The sequence below is a fragment of the Talpa occidentalis genome, unplaced genomic scaffold, assembly GCF_014898055.3.
Source record: "Talpa occidentalis isolate TD23 unplaced genomic scaffold, MPIMG_talOcc4v2.1 talOcc4.6, whole genome shotgun sequence".
In the NCBI taxonomy this organism is placed as follows: Eukaryota; Metazoa; Chordata; class Mammalia; order Eulipotyphla; family Talpidae; genus Talpa; species Talpa occidentalis.
This window is the reverse complement of record NW_023604972.1, coordinates 87,350,561-87,374,744: the sequence shown is the minus strand read 5'-3', so window position 1 is coordinate 87,374,744 and position 24,184 is coordinate 87,350,561. Positions and strand designations below refer to the sequence as shown.

General features: G+C 40.5%; 2 protein-coding genes and 1 non-coding gene across 4 annotated transcripts in view; 2 read left to right on the top strand and 1 right to left on the bottom strand.

The window, feature by feature from the left end:
* The window catches only part of CCDC125 (coiled-coil domain containing 125), a 29,512-nt gene that overhangs the window by 125 nt on the left and 5,203 nt on the right, over nt 1–24,184 (top strand). The window contains exons 2-10 of one of the 2 annotated variants that reach the window (XM_037529751.2): nt 6,835–7,175; nt 10,347–10,405; nt 11,706–11,792; nt 12,818–12,895; nt 13,782–13,867; nt 19,138–19,220; nt 19,810–19,925; nt 22,434–22,541; nt 23,635–23,809. In XM_037529751.2, coding sequence (XP_037385648.1) covers nt 6,851–7,175; nt 10,347–10,405; nt 11,706–11,792; nt 12,818–12,895; nt 13,782–13,867; nt 19,138–19,220; nt 19,810–19,925; nt 22,434–22,541; nt 23,635–23,809 — 1,117 coding nt within the window. In that variant the 5' untranslated portion in view covers nt 6,835–6,850. The remainder of the gene's footprint in view (nt 1–6,834; nt 7,176–10,346; nt 10,406–11,705; nt 11,793–12,817; nt 12,896–13,781; nt 13,868–19,137; nt 19,221–19,809; nt 19,926–22,433; nt 22,542–23,634; nt 23,810–24,184) is intronic. The other variant, XM_054687932.1, reaches the window with a different exon arrangement.
* Nucleotides 2,521–24,184, bottom strand: part of CDK7 (cyclin dependent kinase 7) — a 43,437-nt gene continuing 21,773 nt past the window's right edge. Inside the window, exons 12-13 of the mRNA XM_054687933.1 lie at nt 4,866–4,958; nt 2,521–3,017 (exon numbers count right to left, since the gene is read on the bottom strand). Coding sequence (XP_054543908.1) covers nt 2,995–3,017; nt 4,866–4,958 — 116 coding nt within the window. The 3' untranslated portion in view covers nt 2,521–2,994. The remainder of the gene's footprint in view (nt 3,018–4,865; nt 4,959–24,184) is intronic.
* On the top strand, nt 3,627–3,731 carry LOC119261494 (U6 spliceosomal RNA). The gene has a single exon (XR_005129035.1). It is a non-coding gene; the product is annotated as a U6 spliceosomal RNA (small nuclear RNA).

Here is a 24,184-nt window from a genome sequence, read left to right as displayed (position 1 = left end):
GAGGGTGCAGGGCCCAGGTCTGGGAAGCGGGAACGCGAGTTGGCGGGACGCGCGGGCAGAGGAGCCGCGCAGCTCCGCGGACACTCGGCAGGGTGGGAACAGGCTGGCAGGCCGGCCCCGTCTCCCCGCGTGCTGGTTTAAAGGCCTTGCTGACGTTACAAAAATCAGGAATAGATTTAAAAGGCTGCTTCTGCCTCCCACCCCGCCGCCCTCCTCCTTCGTTTTATTTTAATTTTCTAATAATTTTGGGCCTTGAAACTGCAGCGCACTAAATGCAAGTTAGTATCCTGGATTGGATCCGGTGGCAGAAAAAGGACATCCGTAGACTCGCTGGGGAAACCCTACAAAGCCTGTGATTTGCTAACTGCAGCTATCAAAGTCAATTTATTAATTTTGATAAATGTACCCTGATATTAACATTAGCGGGACCAGGATAAAGAATATTCGAGAGCTGTCGCTGTCTGTTGTGTCTTTGCAACTTACTGAAACAAAATCCAGTGACGCTGTACAGGTCTGGTAGGTGGGAGCCGGGAGGGAGTTCTCAGCTAGCCAAGCCTGACAGGAACTAGACTTGGCTGTTTGACCAATTTGTTTGCTAAGGCAGAGAAAGGCTAAAGGGTGTGGATGCTCCCAGTCCAAGTTTTCCGGGCAGGAATCTGTTTTCTGTTTGGAGTCCATCAAATGTCTTTGCAACATCTGTTACGCGCACTAACACACGCATACTCCCCGGACTAGGGGTGTGTGAAAGAAAGACTGTCAGCAGGAAGTAAGAACTATTAAAAAGTACAATACAGGGCTAGGAAGAGTCAGGTGGGAGAAATCCCATCTGGCGCTGCAGAGTCGGGAAGGTTACTGAGGTGGTGGCCTCTTATCTGAGAGAGAAAACATTCCAGGGCTGGGGGCACCAGCAGAGGCCTGAAGTGAGGAAGGTGAGGGGCCCGGAAGCACACAGCAAGGCTAGGGAGAACTGGGTGTGGAAAGGGGAAGAGAAAACTGTATTGTAGAAAACAGGGTAACACTTTAATGACAAATGGATTGGGAGCCATGGAATGTTTCAGAGCAAGAGAGGGGGGCATCATTGGACCCGCGCTTGGAGATGATTGATTTGGCAGCTGTGTGTCAGTTGACTTGGAATAGATGAGATGGGGGCACTATTGGTTTAGCCCAGGAGAGGTAATGAAAAATTCAGCCAAGGCTGAAAGAAGGACAGGGTTTGGGGAGATTTTGTGACCCTAGAGGATTTGGCAACTGGAGGGACCAAAAATAAAGAGGAAAACAAATTCTGAAAATTTGGACCTTGGTGTTTGGAGCATGGTCGATGCATTTGCAGAAATAGAGGACTCAGGACTAGGCTAAGGGGTGGGGAAGGTAATGGATTTGTTTTTGAACAAGCTCTGTTTGAACTGCTGGCAAGATATGCAACTGGAGATGTGTGTTTATGAGTGTTTTTGAGTGGAAACCAAACATATACAGTAGGGACAGGAAGAGGAGCCTCAACAGGCAGCATGAGACCACTGTGAGGTGGAGGAGCTGGGGAGTTCAGGCCTGGGTGTGCTAAGTCAGTGTCACCACTTCTGCAGTGGAGGAAGTTGAGGGACCAGAGTAGATCTTGGATTTAGCAACTAGGGAGTCACTTGTCGCTTTTTAAAGCAGTTGTTATAGTGCACAAGTAGGAAGATTCCTCAGTGTGCAATCTCTTCATCCTATGGCCTTTCCAAGAACACTGGGCAAAGAGCCAGAGCCAGTTTCTTGTTCTGACTCTTCTGACTTGTAATTTTAGACAAGTCATATATGCCTGAGCTAGCATAGGAAATCATTCCTTAAAAAACCAAAGGAGGGGCTTCCCCAGTGGCGCAGCAGTTGAGCTCTGGGCTGCAAGGCTGCCTGCAGCCTCTGCAGCGCCGGTTCGATCCCCGGCCACCGTCGAGGGTCCCACATGGCACGCAGACCTCTCCTGCCGCCTGCTGCTCCCCTCAGCAGTGTACTTGGGTCCTTCTGCCTGCTCCGCTCCCCACTCTGGCTCTGGTGAATTCTCTTGCCCTCCTGCACTTCTGACTGTACCCAGTGCTTGTATGAATAAATAAATAAATCTTAACAAAAAAAAACACAAAGGACCCTTTTGTTCCTAGCAGCCCATAGAGCTAGCATTCCAGAGGGCACACTTTGGAAAATGCTGCTAAGGAACCAGAATTTTTGAGGTTCTAAAGAACTTAAACTTGTCATTTGACATATAATGAAACAAATACTCAATTTGTAATTCAATAAACATTAATTTCAAATACATTTTATAGTATTTCAAATGATATTATACATATATGTGTATATGTATATAATTTCAAATACATATTATACATTTATAATAACCCTATAAAGTTGTTATGCTTAAACCCATTTTGAAGATTTAAAAACAGGCTCTGAGAAGCTATATGATTTGTCCAGGATCACAGAGCAGCAAGTCATGGAGTGAGATCCAAACCCATGGCTCCTGAGTGCCTTCTTGCTGCCTGCCGATCCCTGCTTGTCAAGATTAATGCATTTAAAATTGGCTGAATGAAAAATTAGTAACTTCAACTATTTTCCCTTTCTTAGAAGTAATGTGTTCCGAGTCAAGTCTAATTTGTACTGCATTATATATTAATATTACTATTAGTAGTTAAACAGGGGCAGAATACATAGCCAACAGTTTTCAAAGTTACATTTTAATAAACAGTAGAACATTGGACCCTGTGAAAGCTCATTATATTCAACTTTGAACAGCAGGAAGACATAGACATGACCCCTGAATATATGTGGCATGTTAAAAAGTATTCTCAAGTAATCCCACTGTTGCTTTCTCTTTCCTCTTACTGCTTATATTCCTTTGTGTTGATCATTTCCATTTTCTTCCTTGCTGACTGCCAAGCCCTACCACAGTCTCCTTGTGAGATCGCATTTATAAGCAGGAATCTGCTGCACCAGAGGTGAAACACAGCCTCCAAGAGATTACTCCTTGATTCAGTAAATAATCTCTTGTTTACCTGGAAAATAGAAATTGATAAACTTACTTAAGAAATAACCTTGTCAGAGAACAAAGATGATTCTATAAATATTTGGGGGGAAATTGGGTCCAAAAGACTATATTGAATGTTGCACAACTAGTTATTTTAAACTTTTATGTTCAGTTTTGTGTGATGTCATAAATAACAGAAACCTGGCCGACTCTAACATTTGTTTCATTCAAATTCCCCAAGTTATAAAAAGCAGCTGCTGAGAGTGAGGCAGTGGGTCTGACATCTGGGCTTGGGATTCAGAATCTGACTCTCTCTTGTTGACTATGTTACTCAGTCTCTCTGTGCTTCACTTTAATTATCTATACTTTTTAACAGTTTTGTCTTGCAAAGTGTTTGTGGAGATTAAATAGAATCATTTAAGTAAAGCACTTGAAACGCACCTCACACATGGAAAGCAAGCAACAAGCACTAGCTATTACATCATTAAAAAATTATTAATGATATGAGGAGTCTAGTTTAAGCATTTTCTTATCTAGCAGGGCATAACTGAATAACACTTCCTATCTTGCTCCCTATCCCAATTAAAGGTCCTTTATTTTTTTCTGTTAGAAAAATGTTTTGACATCATATTAATGAGTGCTCACTTTGCCAGCACATGTTACTAAAATTGAAATGATACAGAAGTTAGCATGGCCTCTGAGCAAGGATGACGTGCAAATTCATGAAGTGTCCCATATTGAAAAAATGTATAACAAAACGCACACAAAAACCCCCATCATATGAATGATGTATGATTTACATAAAAAAATGCAGCCATTGCAAATATATAGTTTGATGAACTTTGATAAATCATCATTCTACTTAAGATATAAGACTTTTCCATCAACCCAGAAAAGTTCCCATATGCCTTTTGAAATCACCCTTGCCAGCCCCTTTAACCATTGATCTGCTTTCTTTCATGTACATGAGCTTTATTAAAATTTCATACTGTACATGGTTCTTCCATAATATCTATGAGATTCATCCACATCCACATATATCAGAAATTCATTATTTATTACTGAATATATTCTGTTATATGACCGTGCCACAATTTGTCTTTTTTTGTTGATGGACATTTGGATTGTTTCCAGTTTGGGGCTAATTTGAATAATATTATGAATATTTATGTTCACATCTGTGTGTGAACATCTAATTTCATTTCTCTTAGGTTAATATCTATAATTCAGTTGCGGGATCACGTGCTAAGAGAAATCTTTCCACAGTGGTTGTACTAATTTCTGTTCCTGTCTCTGGTGTATGTAGATGTCCAAATACATACGGTGTGTGGTAGAATCTCATTGTAGTTTAAGTCTACAATTCTTTGATGACTAGTGTTTAGCATCTTTCCATCCATCCGTGTATCTTATTTTATGATGTTATGATGCATTTCTTCAAATCTCCTAAGTGCCCTTGTCTTCCAACCCTGAAAATATATTGACCCTAAAACAACAGAAAACCCTTCAAAATGATCAGATTTATTTGACACTTATGTCAAATATGAGTGGAAGAATTTTTGAAAGCCCTGGTATCAACTACTTAAACAGGATATTTAGAAAAGAGATGTCAAGTGTATTTATTTTCCTTTTTTTTTTTTTTAAAAAAAAAAAGGGTCTTGAGAAAAGGGATGAAATATTTCTAAACTACAGCCAAGCAGCTGTGTGGAAATGCCTGGTGATGAAAGTCCCTCTTTACTGTGCTCTGTGCTGGGGGAACAGGGAAGAGCATTTCAGGTGCTCCGGGCCCACCAGGGAGGAGCCGCCTGGGGTAGGTGCCACTCCTACTCCCCACACAGGGCCAGCTGGGTGATGGTGATTCTCTTTGGGGCATGTGTACCTGGCGATATTTTCTTCTGGGAAGAAGGGCAGGCAGTTGGCCCCACACCATCCAGTTTGGTGTCTTGCTCAGGTGACTCTTTTGTTTTTCTTTCTAGAGGCAAGCATTTCAGTTAGTTTATTCCTTCCTTCCTTTATTCTGTTATTAAATACTTGTTAATTGAGCACTGCTTATGTCTTGAGTACTGTTTTAGGCACTGGAATGCAGAGGTGATACAAACAGGCAAAACTCCCTGCCCTTGTGTTGCCTGAATTCTACTTGGAGCCATTTAGACCAGGTTTGAGCTGCTCTGGCTGAGGAAAACTTTTGGTCACCTTCCCTCGTGGGGGGTGTCTTCAGCAGGAGGAACAACCTTCTGCTTCACTAGACTTCACTTTTGTACTTCCTTCCCCCTTTCAATGATACAATTTGAGAAATGAGTAAAGTATGGTGGAGTGTATTAAAAGGTCATCAGTTCCTAGGAGAAAAATCAAGCAGAGCGGTGGGGCAGAGAGGAATTTGCAATTCTAGATGGGGTGCCAGGAAAGGCTCCACTGAGGAGGTGACATTGAAGGAAGGACCCAACGGTTGAAAAACCAGATGTGCAAGTGTCTGGGGCAAGTGCACTCCCAGCAGAGGGAATGCCAAGTCCAGGGGCATCGAAGGTCAGGGAGACCAGGTCAGGGTGGTGGGTGTAGGCCAAAGGCACAAGGTAGAGATGAGCTTGGGACCCTTGCCCATTGAAAGGGCTTTGGCTCTTACCAGGTTTGTGATGTGAATCAGGAGAGAGTTTCGAAAACAGGCTTGACCATGTGATTTGAGAAAGGGAGGAGGCACCTCTTCCCCCCCATCACTAACTCAAATACAAAACTTCTGCTAATTGTACAGAAATAGCAAATGAACCCAGTGGCGCTGGAGGAGACACACGATAGCCCTGAGCCCTGAAGTGAAGGGCTGTGATGGGATGGGTAGTCATAGTGGAAACCTGGGAGTTTGGTTTTTCAGAGATGTTTCTGAATTTTATATAGCTCTTAGGCTTGTGAAAACCGAATCCTTTCCTTTATGAGCATGCAAATCAAGAGAGCTCTGTTTCCTTGGCAAAGAATGATCTGATCTGCTTTATCCCGCTCGCTGGATTACCAGATTCAGTGACAGCCTTTCTTGCTTCCTTACAATTCACTGCCATAGTTGAAATATGGGGTTGGATCACCGCTTACCAGAAAAAGCCTGAAATGTGAGCTGTTTTTTTGCACGGGGCCCAGTGTGGCAGTGCACGCTAGGATAGCCACGCCTGCATCATTGAATACAGAAAAGAAATTTTCTTTCCAGGAAACCCAACTTTATCATGCTGATGGCTTTTATTTTTTAAAGATTTATTTATTGATGCGTACAAGAACTGGGGTTCAGGCCAGAGGTGTGGGGGGTGAGAGGATTCATCAGAGACAGAGTGGGGAACAGAACAGGCAGATCTACTGAAATACACTGCTGAGGGGAGCAGCGGGCCAGTCAGGAGAGGTCTGCTGCGCCATGTGAGTAGCTCCCTGGCCAGCTGGGGATTGAATTTGCCCTGCAGTGGCTGCAGACAGTTTCATAGCTTGCGTCTTAACCCCTTGCACCACCAGGGAGGCCCCCGATGGCTTTTTTTTTTTTTTTAAATTTTAATAGAGGCATGTTTTATTTATTTATTTGTTTGTTTGTTTATACAAGCACTGGGTACAGTCAGAAGCGTGGGAGGGTGAGAGAATTCACCAGAGCCAGAGCGGGGAGCAGAGCAGGCAGAAGGACCGAAGTACACTGCTGAGGGGAGCAGCGGGCGGCAGGAGAGGTCTGCACGCCATGTGGGACCCTCCTCTGGTGGCCGGGGAGCAGCCGGGGATCGAACCGGCGCTGAAGAGGCCGCGGGCAGCTTCGCAACCCAGCACTCAACCGCTGTGCCACCAGGGAGGCCCACCCCCGATGGCTTTTTAACTACCATTTTTCTTGACTACAGATAACCTGTTTTCCTTATGGTAAAGACGGCACCTGTGATGAGCAGAGCGCTGAGGACACCGAGTGAGGCAGAGGTGCAGGCCTGGGGCCCAGGGGACGATGACATGGCAGAAGGCGATTTAGGGTATGGCCTTGGAAGAAGGCCCGGTGGTGTTTATGAAGTACAAGTTTCACATTTATTGAAGTCTAGAAGAAGATCAGATGGAAAGAACTTTAGCCCTCCCCCACTTCCAAGAGAGGAAGAAGGGAGAAATGATGCCATTTTTCAATATCCCAAGCCTCCGAGCTTGCAAGACCCTGCAGCATCCAGAATTTCCCTGTACAGCCGGCAAAGTAGCTCTGGTAAGAACCCCCAGAGTTTTCTCTTTCCTCCTTCTCCCCTGATTTTTATCAATGTGTTACTCTTCCAATACATGGAAATAAGTCACTATGGTGAATTTTTAAAAAAATATTTATTTATTTATGCATACAAGAGCTAGGGTACAGGCCAGAGATGCGGGGGGTGAGAGGATTCACCAGAGACAGAGTGGGGAGCAGAACAGGCAGATCTACTGAAATACACTGCTGAGGGGAGCAGTGGGCGAGTCAGGAGAGGTCTGCTGCGCCATGTGGGTTGCTCCCTGGCCAGCGGGGGATCAAACTTGTAATCAAACTAGTGCTGCAGAGGCTGCGGATTGCTTCACAGTGCGGTGCTCAACCCCTTGCACCACCAGGAAGGCCCACTACGGTGAATTTTAGAAAGTCATCTTTACTCATCTCTTGGGGTTGGTGAGAGTACAGGAGTAATTCGTGTTTCTATTTCCAAGTATTGTACAATTGTGAAGTGCCATAGTTACTCCACATTGATACGTTTGCTAGTGATATCAGTTGGTGGTTACCTCCCTTGCTTTTTTGGTCAGGTGACATGCTTCATTCAGGCCCCCTTTTTTTCTCTTTCTCCTTTTTCTTTTTATTGAAGTAATATTAGTTTACAACACTCTATAGGTTTCAGGTATACAGTGTCTCACCGCAACTTTTTTCTTATTAGCTAATATATATTGGGTGCCTGTTAGGTGCCCAATAATAAAGTAGTCCTATTGTCATACAGTTCACACTATAGTAGAGGAGACAGAAAATAAATCTACGAATCTTTAACAGCAAGTAAGTAAAGATATAGGGATTATGGATTGGCTAGAATGGCTTGGGCACTGCTTTGTTCAGCCCAGGGTCGGGGGACACCTCTCTGAGGAGTAACATTCAAATCCCAGAATGAATAGAGGAGCCAACCTGGTGCTTTTCTGGGGAAGGAGAGTTTCATGTAGAACACATATGCCTCCAGAGATTCTAGGAATATAATGAAATTCTCAAAACAGAACTAATTTTGCTGTAAGATTAATTTTATGATCTTATCATAATCAAAGCCATATTATGCTATACATTAAGTAAAGAACCAGATTCAGAAGCACACTGTGGTACAGCTCCAAAATAATGGGGAACCTCGGTCATAGGCTTCCACTAAGACCCTATCACAGCCCTTCACTTTGGGGCTCAAGGCTCTCAAGTGTTTCCTCCAGCACCACTGAGCTTATTTGCTATTTCTGTGCAGAAACAATTGGCAGAGGTTTTGTATTTGAGCTAGTGACAGAAGGGGAGACGGTGCCTCCTCCCCTTTTTTCACAAATCACTTATATACATCATGGGTGGCTGAATCTTTTGTAGTTCACCTTGTAAAACCTCCCCATCCAAATGCAACAAAACACAAGTTAAAACAAGAGGAAAATAATTTAAGAAACATGATTTCAGATTTACAAAAGCCATGTCGCCACTGCGAATGTATCCCCACTTTTCAAAATCCATCTTGAAATTACAATGGGATTTTTTTCTTTATTTTCCTTCCAGTTCCTTATCATGTAAAGAAGAGGGATACTGTTTTGCAAGCAAGATGTCAAAAAATGTACATGGTACTAATGTGCCTTTATAAACACACAAGGAAAACCACTAGGGTAGTAACAATAATAGTATGTGCTCCTGTTTTTTTAGGTTATGGACTCCTGTCTTTTTATCAGTGTTGGCCTGATCCTAGATAAGGATATTGTATTAGTTTCCTATTTCATATAGGTACTTTCTAAATTGCCACAAATTTAATGCCCTAAAACAACACAAATGTATTATAATTCAGAGCTCAAACTTCCCAAACTGGATTCCCTGCACTAAAATCAAGGTGTTTGCAGGGCTGCATTCCTTCTTGAGCTTTTAGGGAGAATCTGTTCTCTGACCTTTGCCAGCTTGTTGAGGTGAGTGCTTCCCTTGGCCCAGGGCACCTTCCTCTATCTTCAAAGCCAGCAATGGCTGCTCCAGTCTTTCTCACAGCATCCTAACACTGGCTCTCTGGCCTTCCCATTTCATTTGTAAGGATGAGCCGACCTGGTTAATTTCCTCTCTAAATATTCTTAATTTTATCCACAAAAATCCTTTTTGCCATGTTTTCATGGACTCTGGGGATTAGGATGTGAACATCTTGGGGGGCCATCACTCTGCCTACCACAGGTGTTAGTGGGACGGAAATTGTCATGGCCAACCCAACTCACTCTGTCCCTCCAGGAACCCTCTCTCATCAGAGTGAGAACATGATTTAGGTTTGTTCTTGGATGTTCATATTGATGAAAATTCAGAATAGCAAATGGAGAAATGTTTAATGTCCCTCAAAATATTCTTTCTAGAAATCTCTTCCTTTTATTTCTTATCCTTTTGTAATTTACCACCTGACTGCTTCTTTATTGCCAGAGAGATCACAATGAAAATGAAGCTCCTGGGAAACGCAGTATAATGTCTCAATCGATCATAGTAAGGAGAGATTCAGTGCAATTACAGAGGCTTCTAATCATTCTCCTTGGAAAGAAACTCCTGTTATTTCTTAGATATTCATCTCCTTATATTGATAAAACTTAAGCAAACACCAGAACGTACTTATTTTACTCAGCAACATTCATGTTTTTTATTTTTTATTTATTTTTAAACTAAAAAAATTATTTATGCATACAAGAACTGGGGTACAGGCCAGAGGTGTGGGGGGCTGGTGAGAGGATTTACCAGAGACAGAGGATTTAACAGAACAGACAGATTGAAATACACTGCTGAGGGGATCAGCGGGTGAGTCAGGACAGGTCTGCTACGCCATGTGGGTAGCTCCCTGGCCAGGGATTGAACTCATGCTGCGGTGGCTGCAGATAGCTTCATAGGTTGCGTCTTAACCCCTTGTGCCACCAGGGAGGCCCATTCATGTTTTTTAATATTGTGTTTGGATATAGTCATTAATCATTTCATTAGTATAGGTTTTACTTTAGAGTCCTTTTGGGGGAGACTTTCTATTCAAACATGTGTTTTTTCATTTGCAAAATGTTTAAGTTACCAATTTTTATCAGTATTTGGTCTATTACAGTTATTTTCTCTTTGCAACTTAGGAGAAATCTGTATTTGATATTCTATAAACAAATGTCCTGTATTTAAAGAAAATATTCTTTTTTTCCCTAACAGATTCCAATTCAGAATTGTCAAATATAGAATTAAGGCAACATCTTCACGAAACTTTAGAGGTAGGTATTTTGGCTAAAAATTCTCATGTGAATAAAGTTTACTGATAGATATTTTGCTTGAGTAATACTAAAACTGTCTAGAAGGCAAATACTGGCTTTTTAATTTTTCTCAATGAGCAACAATCTAAAGCTATCTTTCAACTGACCTCTTCGGTTTCTTCTCATCTCTCAGAGATCTATTTACTTGAAGGTGGCCTTACTTTTTTTAAGATCAAGCACTTACAGTCAGAAGCGTCTACTGAAGTTGCTGATCTGTGTGGGATAGCAGCCGGGGATCGAACCGGTGCTGCAGAGGCTGAGGGCGACTTCGCAACCCAGTGCTCAACCGCTGCGCCATGGCCTTACTTTTTTAATCTTCCATCTACTTTTCTTGTATGAACGGTTTGAAATAAATGGATTTAATTTGACTTCTTGAAGTCAGAAGATCAGCAAGTAACCAGGAGGTTTGAGAAGCTGTCCTTCTGCTGGGATTAGGATTTTCTGTGAGGGATGCCTATCCTTTGGGAAACTGGAAGCCCATCTGAGTGTTTGTGACTCAACTGGTAAAAATTAAAGATTTGACTTCCAGTACAATTGCAAGAAATTACTCCAACAAGCATCTTAAAACAACAAATTTTCTCTCTCTCATTTCTGGAGCCTAGAAATCTGAAACCAGGTGTCAGTGGGTCATTATTCCTCTGAAGGTCTACAGGGGGAACCTTCTTTCCCTCTTCCATCTTCTGGAGGTTGCTTTGATAATACTTGGCTTTCCTCAGCGTGGAGCTGCATCGTCCAGTTTTCTGCTTCTATTATCACGTGGCCTTCTCCCCTGTATCTATGTGCAAACATCCCCCCCGTTAATGAGGACACCAGACATTGGATTGTCACCTACTCTAATCCAGTATAACCTCATCTTGACTTGATTACCTCTGCAAAGATCTTGTTTCCAAATAAAGTCAAATTCACAGTAGACTTGAACATAGCTTTTTGGGGTCATAACTCAAGCTGCAACAGGTAAGGTAGCTGTGTGAATGACTATGTTTATTTTACATAATCTAATGTTTTCTTTTCAAATTATTAACTGTGTGTGAAAGTGAAAGCAAAGCAAAAGATTTGGGCTTTTTGTCATACCTGGCACCTGATATTTAGGCTTGCAATGTTAACCTGTTTGATCCACATCTAAAGGAGTTTCTGATTTCACTGTAAAGTCAAAGAGCTTTGAGTTGAAGTGTATGTTGAGTTTAAATGCAGACTAACCAGACTGATCAATTTGAGTTCCGTATGTTACAGATAGGAAAAGTAATTTTATTTCTGTCCTCAGGAAGTAGAAATTTTAAAAACTGAACTTGAGACAGTTAAAAAAAAACTTGAAGGTAAAGAAGAAGCATTGAAAATTCTTCAAAGTATGGTAAGAAAATTTTTTGAAGTATTTGAAGTTTTCATCACTTACACATTCCAGGGTGTTTTTAAAAGGTAATGGTTTCAACTTTTAAAACAAAAGCAGCAGCAAAGGATAGGGGCCCCCAGTAGATTGTGGTAGATGGTTATTGGCCCTTCAGTGGTGATTGTGGTGTGATAACTTACACCTGAAGAGCTGGAAACCTGTACTCTTGAAACAACATACAGAGTTGTAAGCCATTGTTACCTCATTAAAAAATAATAATAAAATGAAACAAAAGCAGGAGGGCCTAATATAATTGTGCATTGTTTTTGAGGTACAGATTTGTTTTTTACAATTTTACAATTTTATTAGATAAAATTTACATGCCATGAATTTCTCTTATTTGAAGAATGTAATTGATTTTTTACGAAACAGAGAGTTGTGCAACCATCACCACAATTTTATTTCAGAACATTTTCATCACCCCAAAAAAGGAACCTGTACATAATAGCAGTCACTCCCCATTCTCATCTCCATTCCAAGACAACCAATCATCCTTTGTAGATTTTCTTTTTTTGTTTCATATAAGCAGAATCATACAGCATATGTTTCATGTAAGCAGAATCATACAACATATGTCTGAATTCTGTTGCATCTGCATTCTTCTAGCTAGCGTGTTTTTGAGGTTCATGCATGCAATAGCATCTTATTTTTTATTTCCAAATAATAGTCCATTATATGGATATATCACATTTTGTTGATCCATTCAACCATGTGGTAGATATTGGCTATTATAAATAATATTGCTAGGAACATTCCTGTACAACTCTTTGTGTGGGAAATCCATTTATTCATTCTCACATTTGTTGGGAAAGAGCCAAACTAAGATCTTTTGACTTTTAAACTGTCAAACTCTCCACAAAAGGTGTTCTCTGTGGAAATTCTCATATTTAGTTAATTTTGTTGCTTTAAATTAAAAATGTGAACTTTGCCATACACACAGAAGTGATTAGAAATTTAATTTATACCGACATGATTTTTATTTTCCTTAGGCAGTATTTGAAAAAGCCACAAGTCATACCCAGGCAGCACTTCAAAAGACTGTGGAACAAAAGAGATCCTTGGAGAAGGTATTTGCCACTGTTATGCTACTTGTTCAATCTGATAAGGTTTCAAATAGAACTTCCTTAAAAATCACCCTACTAATGGACATGTCATTTGTATACACCTGCTAGATGTGCATCAACTTCTTACAGTCTCTTGCCTCTTGAAATTTATAGTCTAAAACAGATTGTCATGTGGGCAAATAATTCAGGCTTTTATTTCCTCATTTTAAGGTCATTTTTTTTTGTGTGTGTACAAGAACTGGGGTGTAGGCCAGAAGTGTGAGGGGTGAGAGGATTCACCAGAGACAGAGTGGAGAACAAAACAGGTGGATCTACTGAAATACACTGCTGAGGGAAGCTCCCTGGTCAGGGATCAAACTCATGCAATGGCTGGCCACAGACTGACAGCGCTGAGACTTTAACCCCTGCACTCCCAGGAAAGTCCATTCTTCATTTATTCTTTCCTCTGTTTGGGTGGCAGAACCTGCTTCGTTCCCACCATCTCATCTTCACTAAAAGGCAGCTAGGAATCAATCACCTTAGGTGCTCAGGTGCCTGTGCCTTTGTAGCCTCCCTTGCTGGGAGGATCCTGGGCTCAGACTCAATGGAGTGTATTTTACTTGGGGGTCTGCAGGGGTTGGCAGCAATGAGAAATCTAGCTCAGTTCAGTAAATCTGAAGCTTAACAATATGAAATTTTTGCTACATTAAGTACACTTTAGCAAAGTTTTTTTAGTGCTAAAGAGGCATGTTATATGTGTTTACAAATGTCGTAGACTCGGAGAAATAATTAGTTTTTTCCTCTTTAACCTATTTCTTTAAAGTGCTTAAATGGTTTATTTTGGCTACTCAAGTCCTGAAGTGACTTATTTGTAGTAATTTTTCATGAAAGTGCTCTTTTCTTTCTACAGGAAATAAATACCTTGCAGTGGAAAATAGAATTTGATCAGAATAGATTTAAAAATGTAGAGGAATCTTGGATCCAAAAATATGACCGGTTTGTATATTATTATTCCATAACTTTTCTTTGGAAAGCCTTAAAATGTGTATAATTCAGATGTAGCTTATTTTTTCTTCTTTGAGCTAACTCTAAATATAAAATTCTTAATCTTACTGCTTATTTATTTGTTAGTCCACATATTTTTGTTAGTATTAATTAAAAAAGTGTAGTATAAACTGTATTTCCAAATATAGGGTAAGAGCCATAATTTTCTTTTCTTTTTTCTTTCTTTACTATTATTTTTTCTTTTTTATTTTTTACAACATTGTTCATTTTTAAACAATATTTGCTTCCCTCCACCCCCTCAGGTGTAGTCCCATAGAATTTCCTTCTCCAATGCACCCGTGCACCATCACCTCAGTCCCCTGTGCTCCTCCTTCCCTCCCTCTGATCCCTCTCCCTCCTCCTTCTCTGCAGTATGTCTCTGATTTATAATTTCCGTTTCTGCTCTGTTGTGTTTTGTACTGTTATTATTTTTTTACACTGGTATCTTTTTTTATTTATTTTACTTATACAAGCACTGGGTATAGTCAGAAGCGTGGGAGGGTGAGAGAATTCACCAGAACCAGAGAGAGGAACAGAACAGGCAGACTGACGAAATACACTGCTGAGGGGAGCAGTGGGCATGGCAGGAGAGATCTGCGCGCCATGTGGGACCCTCACCAGCGGCCGGGGATCAAACCGGCACTACAGAGGCTGCGGGCAGCTTCGCAGCCCAGAGCTCAACCGCTGTGCCACCAGGGGAGGCCCTGCACTGATATCTTATTGGATTCCCCTATATTTCTGCAATAAGTGAAACCATCTGATATTTTTATTTTTCCTTCTGGCTTATTTTACTGAGCATAATTCCTTCTAGTTCATAATATTCCATGGTGTACATATGCCAAATCTTCTTGATCCAATAATCTATTTTTGGGCATTTGGGTTGTTTCCAGGTATTACCTATTGTAAATAGTGCTGCAATAAACATAGGGGTACAGTTGTTCTTTTGAATCAATGTTTTTGTGTCCTTTGGGTAGATCCCTATGGATCGTATGGTAGAAGACACATGATTTTCAAGTTACTTTAGCACTGGTAATTTTTCCTCAAATCTTTTGGGCAATTTTTAAATTAGTGTTAACTTAATAATTTTAAATTATGCTGTTATTATGAAGTCAATCATTGAGAAGTTGATTTGCTATCTGGGGTTAGAGATGATTTTTATTTTTTAATTTTTTTTTTTTATTTATTTATTTGTTTGTTTGTTTGTTTTGTTTATACATGCACTGGGTACAGTCAGAAGCGCGGGAGGGTGAGAGAATTCACCGAGCCAGAGCGGGGAGCAGAGCAGGCAGAAGGACCGAAGTACACTGCTGAGGGGAGCAGCGGGCGGCAGGAGAGGTCTGCGCGCCATGTGGGACCCTCCTCTGGTGGCCGAGGAGCAGCCGGGGATCGAACCGGCGCTGCAGAGGCCGCGGGCAGCTTCGCAACCCAGCGCTCAACCACTGCGCCAACGGGGAGGCCCGTTAGAGATGATTTTTATACCCAATTTCTTTTTAAAAAAATTTATTTATTTTTTACATCATTGCTAATTTCCTTTGATCCATAAAATTTTCTAACTTTGGTCAGTGGGAACCCCATGAAGCTGGCTCCTGTGGCTTTTTGACACCTTCCCATTATTCTTTGAGCACGTTCTTGCTCTTTTATACAAGATATTCTAGGTCAATGTGATAACAATATTTCTTCAAGGAGCTCGGTTGAGATCTTTTTGTTGGGGAATGGTGTATAGAAATCAAGATCTGTTCACTAGGTATGTTCACTGATACTGGGGAATCATTGCTATGTAAGGACAGAACTGGAAAATACACACACACGCGCACACACTCCCACCCCTCTTGATCTGTCATTTCAATGTTATTATCAATAATCTATCCATCTTTACCTACCTATCAATCATCTATCAATCTGTCATCTACTTATGAGTTATGTACCTACTATAAATCATCAATCTATTAAAAACCTTGAGTTCATGCCCATGCTGCCAATTCTACCACCATGGGGTTCATTTTAGTCTTGCCTCTTTCCACATTTGTAACTCCCACAGTGAGAGACCTGGCTCCTTTTATCCAGTATATTTACTTGTTTTTCCATCATAGAATATGCTGAACATAGGGTCTCCCTGGTGGCACAAGGGGTTAAGACACAAACTGTGAACCTGTCTGCAGCCTCTGCAGCACGAGTTCGATCCCCAGCCAGGGAGGTGACCCACATGGCGCAGCAGACCTCTCCTGTCTCGCCCACTGCTCCCCTCAGCAGTGTATCTCAGTCAGCCTGACTGTTCTGTTCCTCAGTCTGTCTCTGGTGAATCCTCTCACCCCCGCACCTCTGGCCTGTACCCCAGCTCTTGTATGCATAAATAAATAAATCTTAAAAAAAAAAGAATATGTTGAACATAGCTTTAGAATTACTAATATATACTAATGTGAAAATCAAATTTACTATCTAGAGTTTAATATTTGTTTACAGTTTTGTTTTTCAGCCTGAGGGTATATAGTCCAAATACAGGGTTCAAAAGTTACTTGTCAATCCATCCCCCCACCCCACACCCAGTATGGCTATGCTATTCATTTAAGTTCATTTGTTCTTATTTGTATCCTGAGAACTTTTTCATGATTCTTTATGATTGACTTATTTATCTTTTACTTCCTAAAACAATGACATGCTTCCAAGTCAGAACTAGTCAGTAAAGTATACTCAAAAAAGTGTCCTCCCCCCATGACCTCTGCCCCATTCCCAGCCTCCTGCCACCTTTCCCCCTCATCATCTGTAGATAACCCATTTTATTTTCTGATTTATCCTTCATGTGTTTCTCTTTTCACAAATGGGCAGGAAAATGTATGTTTTTTATTTCTTCTTTCTTATATATGATTATAGATACTCCCTTATACTTTGTTTTTCCATTTAGCAGAGATTCTGGAAATCATTCCATTGTGTAAATATGTCACACAATCATTCCATTGTGTAAATAAATAATGATTAAATGTGCTTAATCATTCATATTTGGAAACTTAGATTGTTTCTAGTATTTTCCAATTATAAACATTTCTGCAAAAAATAACTTTAAGATTTATACTTTTGTATTGTTGGAGTTATCTTCAGGGTAAATTCTTAGAAGTAGAATTGCTGAATCAAAAGGTAGATGTTTATCTAGATTTATTACCTATTACCAAATTCCCCTCAATAAGGCTGGTATCAGTTTGCATTTCTGGCAGCAATGCATGAGAATGCCTGTTTCTCCACAGTCTCATCAAAAGAATGTGTCATACATTTAAAATTTTTTGATAGTATTATTTATCCTACTTGGGTTATTTTTGTGTTTTGTTTTGGTTGCAGAGAACCCAAAAAATTCTTTTTTTTTTTTTTTTTTTAAATAGAGGCATGTTTTATTTATTTATTTATTTGTTTGTTTGTTTGTTCGTTTATACATGCACTGGGTACAGTCAGAAGCATGGGAGGGTGAGAGAATTCACCAGAGCAGGGAGCAGAGCAGGCAGAAGGACCGAAGTACACTGCTGAGGGGAGCAGAGGGCGTCAGGAAAGCTCTGCACGCCATGTGGGACCCTCCTCCGGTGGCTGGGGAGCAGCCGGGGATCAAACCGTCGCGGCAGAGGCCGCGGGCAGCCTCGCAACCCAGCGCTCAACCGCTGCGCCACCGGGGAAGCCCGAACCCAAAAAATTCTGATTCACATACACAGATTTACACATGGTGAACAGATTCCCTTTTAGTACACTCTTCAGTTAATAGAGCTTGCAGAAAATGCCTTATTATAAGGTGTGCATGAAAATAGTTAATGTACTCGATGAATTAACTTGTTTTATATAATTACAGTATATAAAGTAGGTTAAGTTGATCTAATAAAACATTTGTGGAAAAAAAGATGACAAACCATTTGTGAGCATCTGAAGAATTTCTTCATAATGTTAAAGTTCTTCAGAATTGAATTTAAAAAAACTGACTTAGAAACTTAGGAAGCATTAACATAGGTTCTTGATTCTCCAAGGGCTATTGGTCTTGCTTGAGAAACAAATTTTACATTTTATTAATGTATTAAATAATATATGGAAAGGGAATGCCTTTGCTTATATTTCATTAGTAATTGAGACGCTTATAACCATTCTTCTAATGCTCCAAGGCCAATCCTGAGTAGAGCATGTAACATTCCCCACAAACATCATAACAACGTGTCATTATGAGGATTTTATATAAAGTTATAAACTGACAGGATGATCTGGCTACTGTTTTTAATTACAAAAAAAAAGATTTTTTTAATCCTCTGGTGCTGGGCAATTCAGGAATCTTATAAGTCATTCCAATTTTTATTCAATAAATAGAGCTTCCTATTTATCTTTTAGGCACGTTTTTTGAAAGTGGACTAAGCATTTTGTTGGTGTTTAAATGGTTAAGTTGAATTAAAACTTAAGGTTTTTTTCTTAGAGATTCATATATTTATGCATACAAAAACTGGGGTACAGGCCAGATGTGCAGGAGGGTAAGAGGATTCACCAGAGAGAGAGAGTGGGGAACAAAACAGGTAGACTGACTGAAATACACTGCTGAGGGGAGCAGTGGGAGAGTCAGAAGAGGTCTGCTGTGCCACGTGGCTTGCTCCCTGGCCGGCCGGGGATCGAACTCGTGCTGCAGAGGCTGCGGATTGCTTCATAGGTTGTGTCTCAACCCCTTGCACCACCAGTAAGGCCCTAAATTAAAACTTTAGTAAAGAGAGTAAGTACTCAAAATGGGTGCTTTATAGGCACTTCTGCTTCTGATTGTTTTTTGACTAAGAAGGATTAAGAGTATATTCAAAATCCTATCACAGGGCCTCCCCTGGTGGCGCAGCGGTTGAGTGCTGGGGCTGTGAAGCTGCCCACAGCCTCTGCAGTGCTGGTTCGGTCCCCGGCTGCTAGTATGGCATGCAGGCCTCTCCTGCCGCCCACTGCTCCCCTCAGCAGTATATTTTGTCAGTCTGCCTGTTCTGTTCTGGCTCTGGCGAATTCTCTCACCCTCCCGCGCTTCTGACTGTGCCCAGTGCTTGTATAAATAAATAAATCTTAAAAAAAAAAATCTTATCACATTTCTCTAAATTATTTTATACAAACATAAAACTCTAGATGGTTTTCAAGTAGGAAAATTATATTTGGGGTTTTGTATTCTGATTTTGGGATAAAAATATTCTCACTTAACCATCAAATGTGAATTTTTTAGTGATTTAGAGAATACTTTTTTCTAGGCTAAATTGTGAAAATACAGTCCTGAAGGAAACTTTGAAACTGAAAACAGAAGAAGTTAAAATGCTAATGTCTAAAAATGCAAGTAAGTAGTGCTATTTTGATGATTTTTCAAAAATAATATTAAATTTAGAGAGTGTCCTATGTTAAGAACACACATATCGATTTAGATATTATCAGTATCAATAGTAATGTGTAGTGATATATTTCAAGTATAATAGAAATGAATCATTTAGTTTTTTAATATAAAATTCTTTTGAGGTGGCAGTTTTCTGCTCTCCAGTAGCGAGAAGGACTCTTCCAGTTCTGTTTGGTTTGAAAACCTCTTGTGGTAACTCTTCACTAGAAAAATTGGAGAGAATTCAAATAGCTGGTACATTTGACAATAATACAGTCTATGAGGTCTTATCCTCTCATACACAAAGATTGTGAATAATTTCCTGTTGTAAGTTCTCTTTTTAAAAATCCAACAAATTTTTAAGAGCAAATAAAGACCAGACTTTGATTGCAAAGTTATGTTACTTCCATGTTAAAAGTAACATTTTATCTAGCGTTACATACGTATTATCTCCCTCTCTGCAGTTTATAAGAAGTATAAGATGTTGGTGTAACTAGGTCAGGCAGGGCTAGAGTTAGACCTCATTGCTAATGCTTTTTTATTTGGTCCTTCCTAGTTTTAAATCAACAGTATTTGGAGGCCCTCGCCATGCTTGATATCAAACAACAGAAGATAGTTCAGGAAAACATGTGCCAAGATAATAGTGGCTTCACAGAGGTTTCAGGTCTCGAGGTAGGTGAGCAGGTGTGAAAGTTGAACAGGAGAGAGAGACATTTTCTACTTTTCTTTCCACGCCCTCACCTGCCACATGTTCTAAGTTAATACTGCACTTAGTAATGTGTGACTGAGTAAAAGAGGTACAGACCAGTTCTTCATCCTGCTGATATGACATCAAGGGAGGTACTAGCCACTTTCTGCACACACCCTGCTTTTTTTAAATAATTGTAGTAGAGGTTATGTTAGTATCTAACCTGGGGAGAGGCCTACAGTGCTAGAGTACTTTAACTTTTAACACTTACAGCTATCCTGAGTAATTGTCAAATATTGTTCTAAGTGCTTTACATAGTTTTACACATTTAATTCTTGCCACTACTCCATACCCCGTAAGGTTAGTACTATTGTAATCCCTGTTTTACAAATGAGGTAACAGAGGCACTGCGGGGTTAACTAATTTGGCAAAGTCACACAACTACTAAGTGATTTGCTAGGATTTGTACCCAAGTAGACTGACTTTAGAAACTGTGCTTCCACATACCATGCTTTACTGCGTGGGTGGAAAACTGGTGTACTAGTAAAAAGGAAAAGTAGGGGCCTCCCTGGCGGCGCAAGGGGTTAAGACACAGCACAATGAAGCAATCCACATCCACTGCAGCACGAGTTCGATCTCCGACCAGGGAGCAACCCACATGGCACAGCAGACCTCTCCTGTCTCGCCTGCTGCTCCCCTGAGCAGTGTATTTCGGTCAGTCTGCCTGTTCTGTACCCCACTCTGTCTCTGGTGAATCCTCTCACCTTCCCCCCTACCCCGCATCTCTGGCCTGTACCCCAGCTCTTGTATGCATAAATAAATAAATCTTTAAAAAAAATTATTGTAAATGGGCCATGAGACCAAGTAAGGAAGTAGAATTAGGATTCAGAGGTCCTTGCAAAAACTTAGCATTTTTATATTGGCCTTCCCCAGGTCTTAAGCTTAAGTTGCTTCTGGCAGCTTTCACAGGGGCAGTTATTGGGAGCAGGAAAACGAGAAGGGAAATCACCAATCTGCCGTGGCCACCATTTATACACTCTAGTCAACTGAAAGCTACATGCTTCACAATTATCTTTGATATAGAAAAGATTTTTGAAATAGCCTTCACACTAAAGGAGGCAGTTGATTTAAGCCACTCATCCACGTGAAATTTACAGCAATAGGAAACTTAGACAACAATTTTATATTAAGTTCCACATGAAACTTTAAAGATACCTCACATTTTGTTACAGACTGCCACCATTAAGTTGATGCTTATTGGAATATGTTGGGCGAGGAATGTGTGGCTAGTTGCCAAACTAGGTGTAAAAAATGTAATTCTTACTTTTCTAGTAGCTACAGTGGTCAGTCAAAAATGACCCATTTTGTGGACTATTTTCTTCATTGTGTTGCACAGACTGGTGTTGAGAGAGCAGGCCCACACCTAATTCCAGAACAACGCATGAGTGAAGAAATACTTAAATATATGTTATATAATGACGTATTTTCTTGGCATAGAGGAATGACTATTTTCCTCGTTGACATTAAAATTCACTCATCATGGACCTCCCTGGTGGCGCAAGGGGTTAAGACGCAATCTATGAAGCTGTCCGCAGCCACTGCAGCACGAGTTCGATCCCCAGCCAGGGAGGTGACCCACATGGCACAGCAGACCTCTCCTGACTTGCACGCTGCTCCTCTCAGCAGTGTATTTCAGTCAGTTTGCCTGTTCTTTTCCCCACGCTATCTCTGGTGAATCCTTTCACCCCCCACACCTCTGGCCTGTACTCCAGTTCTTGTGTGCATAAATAAATAAATCTTAAAAAAAAAAATTCACTCATCATTTTTGAGCATGCAATGCTCCCTGCCAGGACCTGGCAGCAGTGAAGGCTGGGCAGCAAGGCCACGCCCAGTCACAGGAAATCCACATTGTGGATGTTAACATTTACCTCATTAGATCAAGTCCCTGCCAATGCCTAATTTCTATAGGAAATTGGTGCCAGGATAAAGGTTTTAGAGATTGATAAGAAGGTAGGATTTCTGTCTTTTTAAAAAAAATTCCATCTGGAACCTGAAATCCTGATCTTCAGCTTTCTTCAATTTTTGTTTTCCTTTTCAGTTTCTTTGAATCAGGTGATTGAAAAGAAATGTGCATATGTGTGTGTGTGCCCTTTGTAGCAGCTAACCAATGTGACAGTAACAGGATTAATGCTTTTTTTTTTAAAGATTAATTTAATTTAATTTATTTATCTATTTATACAAGTCAGAAGTGCGGGAGGGTGAGAGAATTCACCAGAGCCAGAGCAGGGAGCAGAGCAGGCAGAAGGACCGAAGTACACTGCTGAGGGGAGCAGCAGGCAGCAGGAGAGGTCTGCGCACCATGTGGGACCCTCCTCTGGTGGCCGGGGAGCATCCTGGGATCAAACTGGTGCTGCAGAGGCTGTGGGCAGCCTCGCAACCCAGCGCTCAACCCCTGCGCCACCGGGGAGGCCCTAATGCTTTTGGTTTTAAAGCTTGCAGTCCTTGGCGCCTGCCTTTGTCGTGGTCCCAGAGGGAGCCCCTGTTCCTGTGCCAAAATGGCAGCATCCACTCGAAAGATGCTTCTTCAGCTCAAACAAGAGGTACTGTACTATCAGCACACTAAAAGCTTTGGTTTGCTTCCCAAGCAGTAGTCAAATCATGGAACCAGTATATGCAATAATTAGCTTCATTTTAGTAGTCACTGATTATGGAACTTTTGCTTAATTTTATGATAGTCTCACTTGTAAATAAATTTAATTTTGTTTACGTGGCTCCAAAATATAATTAGTACTTGGCACTATATGTTAGCCATGCAAATTTGCTTACCTAAGTTTGTAGTTACTGCTAAATTCTTACTTCTTTTGTATATATGTGGCTCTAATACTATTATGTTAGAGGAAAAGGTGCACTTAACACTTAAAATCTCTAGGCTCTGCAACACTGATTAATGGGGAGATAAATATGTTAGAAAGTTGCAAGGCACAATGGAAGGAACCTTTGTACCCACCAGAGGTAGGCCTCAGTCTTAGCTCCATTATTTTCTAGCTGCTAGCTTTGGACACATGTTAAGTAGAGGGGAATGTAGAGGGTTGTGAGAAATAGAGGAAGTGACATGTTTCATGCAGTGCTGTGAACACCTGACATTTACCTCAAATGATAGCTGCCATTATAGTTAGACCTCAGTAACAATGAAATTTTTAAAAGTTTACCTTCATTGACAGTATGGAATTTAAAGTCTTCAGAGTATGTAGGAAAATGACCACCTAAACATTAGCAATTCATAGGAAAAGCATCGATTACATACATCAGAGTTAGGCTCAGCTATGGGTAGCATTTGAAAGGTGACATTCAAAATTATTTTTGGAGGTATTATTTGTAATGGCTCAAGGCAGAATTGAGACAACCTTGGCACCTTCCCTTTTTCCTTATTGGGCAGGGCACATACAGAGCTCATTTAGGGTAGAGAGGTCAAGAATTGAATCAGCAGGGAGCTGATGGGCATCACAAGGATAACTTCTGGTAATCTAGGACATTGTGGGCAGCTACTGCAGAAGACTGGCAACTACTAATTAGTTTAAACGGGCAGTAGACCCATGTGAGGCAGGGAGATTGCCTTTGTTAATCAGTTCAATTCAGTTGAGAACGGTTCTGGTTTTGTCTCTAACACCTCCCAAATTTTTTTTTTTAAACCAGTTGGAACTTTTGCAGAAGAGTAAAGAAGAAGCTTACATAATGGCAGATGCATTCAGAATTGCATTTGAACAACAACTAATGAGGAAAAATGACCAGGCACTAAGATTGACACAAATGGATAAAATGTGTAAAAAAGCAACAAAACGGGTAAATTGGAAGCACCTTAAAGAGGATGGTAAATATGAATTATAATGGCAATAATCAGGTGTAATTTCAGTTTTTTTGCTTAAAATCAAAGTTAAGCGTGGTAAATTGATGTGGGAGAATATGGTTGAAATGTCACATTTATTTGTGTAATTTACTTAAAATTTTAGCCACTATGGGTAAGAGGACTCATTGGCTATTACATACACAGCTGAGCTATTGGGATTAGCAAAATATGAAAGAACAGGAGTCTCTCTTATTCAAGTACTTTTTTTAACTTCATGTAAACAGACCATATTTAGTAGAAAAAAATTTAAGAGAACTAGATAATTAAAGGGAAACTCTCAAGGGAAATAACCTAACATGTTCCATGTATTTAACCTTTTAGGCACTGAATAAAAACATT